Genomic DNA, 7,055 nt, shown 5'->3' with positions numbered 1-7,055 from the left:
TCTGTGGGTGTGGCTTGGTGGGCTTGGCATGGCATGGTGGGTGTGGCAGAGGAAGGATACTGTAAAATCTCCATTCCCTCCCCAATCCAGGGGAAGGTTACTGCAAAATCCCCATTCCCTCCTGATCAGCTGGGACTTGGGAGGCAGAGAATAGATGGGGTGGGGCCAGTCAGAATTTTTACTACTGGTTCTCCGAACTACTCAAAATTTCCACTATTGGTTTTCCAGAACTGGTCAGAACCTGCTGAAACCCACCTCTACTGGGCAACCTTCACCCTAATCCTTGTGTAGTTCATTTGGGAGTTCTTTTTAAAGGCGCGCGCACACCTTCGCATGTAAACAGGTTGAACTAACATCTTGTAAACACGCACACACAAAAATCGTATTTATACATTTAAAATAAAAAGTGCAAATCCGCCAAAGATGAGGAAGTAGGACACCTGACATTACACGCCGACATCTCCTCTCCTTTTAAACGCTTAAATGAGAATCCGTTTTAAAAAATAATAATAATAATCAGTGCATGTGTTTTCAGAAAAGTAGTGAAATGCCCTCTTTCAACCCCGACTATGTTTTTTATACATCTTCAGATACGCATACAATAGAATTGAGTAATGATCCCAAATCCACAAACGATGAACTCCAGAATTTGACCTCCCCTCCTCCCCATTCCAGCCTGACTAGGTGGCTCAGTGGCTAAGACACCGAGCATGTCGATCAGACAGGTCGGCAGTTCGGCGGTTCGAATCCCTAGTACAGGTTTCCTGCGCGAGCAGGGGGTTAGATTAGATGACCTCCAAGGTCCCTTTTAACTCTGCCACTGTTAACAATCCTAGAAGAACATCGGGGAGAGCGTTAAATAAGAACGAATCTTCCGTTTACTGAGAAATCACAGCAACACGCGCATTCACTCACACACAAACACACGTCAGTTTTTTTGAGGGGAAACCATTTTGAGCTGATGGGACAGTCAAAAAGATTTTTTTAGGAGTTTACTTTGATTCCTTTTAATTTTCCAATTGTCCAGGCTGAGGTTCCACTGGATTTCCTTCCCGTCATCTCTAGTTTAGCGCGTTCCTCCTCTTCCTCAAATTGTAGGGCCCCATATAGTGGAAGACTGACTGGAGGCAAATGACACCCGAACACTTTCCTACAATTTTCAACCCTTAAAGACGTTTTTTTTTCTTTTTTTTTGGCTGGGGTTTTTGTTTTGCTGATCTTTGGTAGGTGAAGATGACGTCGCGGAACCCATCTGTGCTACGTGGCTTTAAAATAAATATCCCTTTGAGAGAAGTAGAGAAACTTGGCCATCGGATTCCCGCCCCCCCTCTCCCAGCTCCTCCGTGAATGTACGTGTCTTCCCCACCCCACCCGCCTCCACACCCTTAACTTCCCCGTGGATGTTACGCTCTGTCGCGATCCTATCCGATTTAAAACACTTACAGAAGAGGGTTGCTTTCTTACGCACATGAAAAGACCAATGTTCATCGATTCACCCGGTATGAAATCCTACACACGGTTCTTCTCTCAAGGTATACAAAGATTAATGCATTTTGTACAGGTTGGTTTCCAAATTATGAAAGTAAATGCTAACCGATGGTCCGTAAAACATCGCTGTTGTTGTTGTTGTTGTTATATGCAGCCCCTGCTTCTGTGATGGTGGTGGGTTAGTTCTGTTTCCCCTCGTTACCTATTTTTTTTTTTTCTTTATAAATCTTCTACCAGTTTTATCTATAAAGCGATACGAGCGAGTTCTGTTTCTCTTAGGGGAGGAAAGAACAACAAAGAGGCACTTCTTGATTGGCTGGTAATTCCTAGAGATCCCTTTTTTTTTTTTTTTGTTCAGAGTTATGTTCCTGACACAAGTGGCGGTCCGTGTGACAGAAGACAGCAAGAGATAAAGTTTGTTTGTTTTGTTTTTTAGGCACTTGGCTGCGAGTTTTTCCAAAGGCAGCACCCGGCTCTTGGCTATGACATCAGAATCGGTTTCTGTCGCACCTCCAGAATATCTGGGCAAACAAAAAAAAAGGATGACAGAAAAGTTACATGGGGATGTTCCAAATCCATCTCTTCTCCTACCTAGAAATAACCTGTACGCAGCGGTAGGCTGCTGGGCAGGGGTGAAATCTAAAAATTTTCCCTACCGGTTCTGTGGGTGTGGCTTAATTGGTGGGCGTGGCTTGGTGGTCAAATGACTGGGTGGGTGTGGCCAATAACAATAAATAATAAAAATAATAAACAAAGTATAAAAAACAATAAAAGGTATCAAAAACCAACTTTCATACTTTACATACACACAACACAACACAACACAACTGACTCACACAATGTAAAAGCAGCTGCACTTCACACTTCACACAGCCACAAAAAGCTCAAAAACCAACTTTCACACTTTACACACACACAACTCACACACACAAACACAAAATGCCACATACAGCTTTCTGAGATTTTGTGTATTTGTGTAGTTAGAGTGAAACACTACAGAAGCACACCAAACCTCAGAAAGCTGCACAAATATTTTATTTTATTATTTTATTTTATTTTATTGTTGACTTCAAATCCCAGAGCTCCTCAGCCAGCAAAGCAGGAAGTCAAAGCAAGCTTTTTTTTTTCCTTCAGTAGCTGAAGAAAACATGCGGTTGCCAGCCCGAAAGAGCAGTAATTATAAGTAAGTGAGGAGGGGGCATTGTGTGGGGGCTCTTGTAAGTGGGAGGGTTAAAAAGTGAGTTTAAAAGCCTGTGAGGATCAGGAAACTCCTCTGGGATCACCAGAGGAGGCTTTTAAATCCTGGGGTTTTTTTCTTGTTTTTTTTTTCCCCTTCGGCTGAAGAGGGTTTTTTTAAAAAAACTTTTAAAGGGTTTTGATCTCTGCTCAGCCCCGCGATCATCAGAGGGTTTTTTTTTTTACTTTTAAAGGCATGTTTCGGCTGAAGAAAAACTTTTAAAAGTAAAAAAAAAAAAACCTCTGCTGATGGTGCGGCTCAGCAGAGGCAGGGGGGGCGGGGCCAGGGATTTTTGCTACCGGTCCTCCGAACCAGCAGCTGCCATCGCTACCTAATCGGGGGAGCCGGTGCGAACCGGGAGCATTTCACCCCTGCTGCTGGGAGTTCAGGAGAACCTCTAGCTAAGATTCTGTGCAGTTCGGAGAACCTCCAAATCTAACTCCTGGCTGGCCCTGCCCACCCTGCCCCTCCCCTCCCAGGAGTCCTCAGGCGACCCGTTTTGGATGCAGGTAAGTGCAGGGCATGCGCAGAGGCTCAGGGAGGGCGAAAAACGGGTCTACTGGAAGTTTGGGAAGGCCAGAAACAGCCCTTTTTTCAGCCTCCAGAGCCTGGGGAAGGCAAAAATGCCCTCCCCCCCATGCCATGGTGCAGGAGGCCGATTAGGCCACGCCCATCATGGCCACCCAGCAACCGAGTATAGAACCCCTTGCTAAAATTTTTGAATCCCACCCCTGGCTGTCTGGGGGAAATATGACTTCATTTACTTGCAGAGGTGTGGAGACCATTAATGAGGCCTTTATGAGAAAACAGTGTGGTGGAATGTAGTCTGGATTCACAGGAGGGAGGGGGCTGTTTCTCTGGGGGCAAAGAGACAGCAGAGCTAGGAATGTCTGGTGGGCAGGAAGAGGAGAAAGCCAGACCCTCCCGAGTGGTTCACAGAGTGTTTCTATAGTTATTGCAGATAGCTGCTTTAGTCTGGCAAGATTCGATCTGTAGGCAAATGACGATAAACGAAAACCACTCAGAAATTATCTACATGTTGTCCTTGGCTTTTTTTGGGGGGTGGGGGGCTGACAAAAGGATTTGAAATGTGGAGATTATACTTCTGAAATACTAGTTAACTGGGTTAACTGATTATTAACCCAGTTTGCATTCAAGTGTGTGGTGCTTTCCTACTGGTGTTGGTCTGGAGCTTGGACCTTTGAGGGAGGGAGGGAGGGAGGGAGGGAGGGAGGGAGGGAAGGAAGAAAGGAAGGGAGGGAGGAAGGAAGATTGGTAGATAAGCAGAGGACAAGCACCATTGTTCCACCCTCTTCATTCATTCCAGGAGAAACACACCTAAGGAATTTAAAGAAGGGAGGAATTGAAAAGCAGAGCACCCTTACCAGTTAAAATCCGATGCAAGGGCAGCGTGACATAGGTTAAGTGTGCATAGAGGAGGAAGTTTTCATCCGTTCGGTTCAACTTCAGCCAAGAACCCACAAGAGAGCGTCCAGTTCCAGATAATGACCGGGAACGTAGGTTTGTTGCGTTATGCAAATCTGTCAAGAGAGAAGATGACGTCAGGAAGGGAACGGATGCATATGAATTGCCTTCATGGAGCAAACCAAGTGGCCTGGTTAGCTCAGCGGGACATCTGTGACCAGGAGCCCCAAATGCTCCCATATACTGGACATCATTGCTAAGGGCAAAGAGCAAAGATGAGTTTTCCCGCAGCGAATTGGCTGCAGCAAGCTGGCCATGGCTACTTGGCAATGGTGAGTTGGCAAGGTGGTTGTGGCGAATTGTCCCATTCCAGCCTCTGAGAATCTCTCAGCCTCATTTTAGCAAAATTCAAAAGCAGACATTGATTCCTCTTCCATTTTCACTGAGAAACAAACCAAGAAACCTCTGCCCACCCATTCTTCCCATTCCCTCCTTCCTGACTCATTGGCCTTCAGGAGAACGCTGTTGTGGTCTGCCAGCAGCCTGCGGAGCTGGCAGTGGAGTCGGACAGTGAGGAGGCTGGGGAGGACAATGGGCCAGTCCCGGAGTCAGGGGAAGGCCCGGACGAGGGCTCTGCGTCGGAGGCAGAGATGGGGCCAGGTCCGTCTGGGAGCGATGCGTGGACTCTGGAGCCTCCAGAGGTGGACAGCAGAGAGGCAGAGGAACAGGAGGAGCCTGTTCCTAGTGCACGCATGCGAAGAGCTGCCAGAAGGCAAGAGCAGCTAAAGCAAAAAGGACGACTCAGGAGTAAGACCAGGAGATGATTGGCCCCTCCAATAAGGCATAAAAGAGCAGCAGTGGCTCTTGGGCTCTTTGTAGGAAAGCAACATTGCTACAATTGTTCCTTGTCTCCTGTTTCTGAACTTCGTGGGGTTTGTGCCAAGAAAAGCCTTTGGCAGGGTGCCAAAGAAGACAAAAGGTTTGTGATAAGGCCGGAGGACTTTGTCTGAACAACTTTGTTTTGGACTTAATTTGAACTAAGCCGAGAATGAAGTAATTCTCAGCTGTTCGGATAAAATATGTTTGTTTAGGACTGATGGTGTCTGGTCATATCTACTTGGGCCTGGGTCACAACAAACGTTAAAGAAAGGTTGGTGCCCACCCCAAGCTCAACCGAAGGGGCTCTCCCCAATTCTCGCACCTCCATCTTCATCATCCCGAAAGAATTCCTCGCTGTCGTTGGCCGAGTGGGATTTCTTCATCTCTGCGATTCGATTTCGGGTCACTTTCCTCTTCAGAGATGGGGAGAAAAAGGAAGGCCGGCTGTTGCGTTCCGGAGTTGGAGGGGTGCTGAAGGAGGTGACCTAAGAAGTGGGGAGAAAACAGCAACAGCTGAGAAGCAACTGAGGTTTATAGTGATGGTCTTTGATGGGACCCAGTACAGGTCGTCCTTGACTTACAGCCATTCATTCAGTGACTGTTCAAAGTTACAACAGCCCTGAAAAAAGTGACTTAGGACCATTTTTCACACTTACGACCATTGCAGCATCCACATGGTCATGTGATCAAAATTCAGAGGCTCGGCAACTGACTCATATTTACGACGGTTGCAATGTCCCGGGGTTATGTGTGATCCCCCTTTTGCAATCTTCTGACAATCTTCCCCTGTCAATGGGGAAGCCAGATTCACTGAACAACCGTGCTACTAATTTAACGACCGCAGTGATTCACTGCGGCAAGGAAGGTCGGAAAAACGGGGCAAAACTCACTTAAGAAATGGCTCACTTACCAACAGAAATGTTGGGCTCAATTGTGGTCATAAATTGAGGGCTACTTGCATTGCCTGCTAACAACTGCAGATCAGTGGATAGAAAAAAATCCAACTCATTTCTGTTGTTTATTATCATTATTGATTTATTTGAATGGTTCTATCATTCAAGGTGGCTTACACTGTACTTTTGGGTGTCCTGAATAAGCATACATAAATCATCTTTCATTTATGGACGCTGATCCATCACCTGACTCGGTTTGACAAGATTCCCTAAAACAGGGGTCTCCAACCTTGGCAACTTTAAGACTCGTGGACTTCAACTCCCAGAATTCCTCAGCCAGCCTTGCTGGCTGAGGAATTCTGGGAGTTGAAGTCCACGAGTCTTAAAGTTGCCAAGGTTGGAGACCCCTGCCCTAAAATATTCAGGTGTTTAACTCAGAAATGACCCATTGGCTGTCTTATCAGCCGTAGTTGACTCTTGCAAGCTTTCTAAGTTGAATGAGCCGCATGTTGAAATTTCCGCTCATAAAGCCAAGCCATCGGCTTCCACTGCTCTAAGAAACAGCTTTTAATTTATTGCCTCTTGTGCTGGATTTAATTCTGATGCTCAAGGTCATGGATGTCAAACTCACCGCGTCACGCTGCTGCAGTGGTGGGATACAAATAATTTAACAACCGGTTCTCTGCCCTAATGATTTCTTCCAACAACCAGTTCACCAAACGGCTCAGAAAGTTAACAACCGGTTCTCCCAAAGTTGTGCGAACTGGCTGAATCCCACCATTGCGCTGCTGTCACGTGACATTTTCCCCATTTGCGGAGCTGGGGTGGGCGCGGTCTGTGTGTGACGCATCCGGCCCGGGGGGGCCACCAGTTGGACACCTTTGCTTAAGGCCAACCAAAATTGCAACCAATGGCAAAGACGTTTGTGACGCAACATGGTGCACTGTTCTGTCCTCCCTCGCCTCCGTCCGAATGCTGGCTTAATTAGCCGTCACTATCAGCTCTGGCAGCAGAATAGCCCATGTCTGCCAAGAGCCTCCGTTATCTTCTACGACGCTGGTGACACCTAGAAACAAACTTCAGCTCTTACTCAGTGGATTTACCTATTACAAAGAGACACAGCAGCTCTGGCT

The 7,055-nt window shown here is 46.7% G+C and overlaps 1 protein-coding gene across 3 annotated transcripts in view; it reads right to left on the bottom strand.

Moving 5' to 3' along the window:
• Positions 1-372: 372 nt before the first annotated feature.
• KIAA0930 (KIAA0930 ortholog) overlaps positions 373-7,055 on the bottom strand; it is a 93,235-nt gene continuing 86,552 nt past the window's right edge. For all 3 annotated transcript variants that reach the window (XM_058189778.1, XM_058189776.1, XM_058189777.1), the window contains 3 exons: positions 5,352-5,514; positions 4,111-4,266; positions 373-2,009 (listed from right to left, as the gene is read on the bottom strand). In XM_058189778.1, the coding sequence (XP_058045761.1) occupies positions 1,969-2,009; positions 4,111-4,266; positions 5,352-5,514 (360 nt within the window). In that variant the 3' untranslated portion in view covers positions 373-1,968. The remainder of the gene's footprint in view (positions 2,010-4,110; positions 4,267-5,351; positions 5,515-7,055) is intronic.

Source organism: Ahaetulla prasina, chromosome 7 (genome assembly GCF_028640845.1).
Source record: "Ahaetulla prasina isolate Xishuangbanna chromosome 7, ASM2864084v1, whole genome shotgun sequence".
NCBI classification, from domain to species: domain Eukaryota; kingdom Metazoa; phylum Chordata; class Lepidosauria; order Squamata; family Colubridae; genus Ahaetulla; species Ahaetulla prasina.
This window is presented reverse-complemented; position numbering and strand designations above follow the sequence as displayed.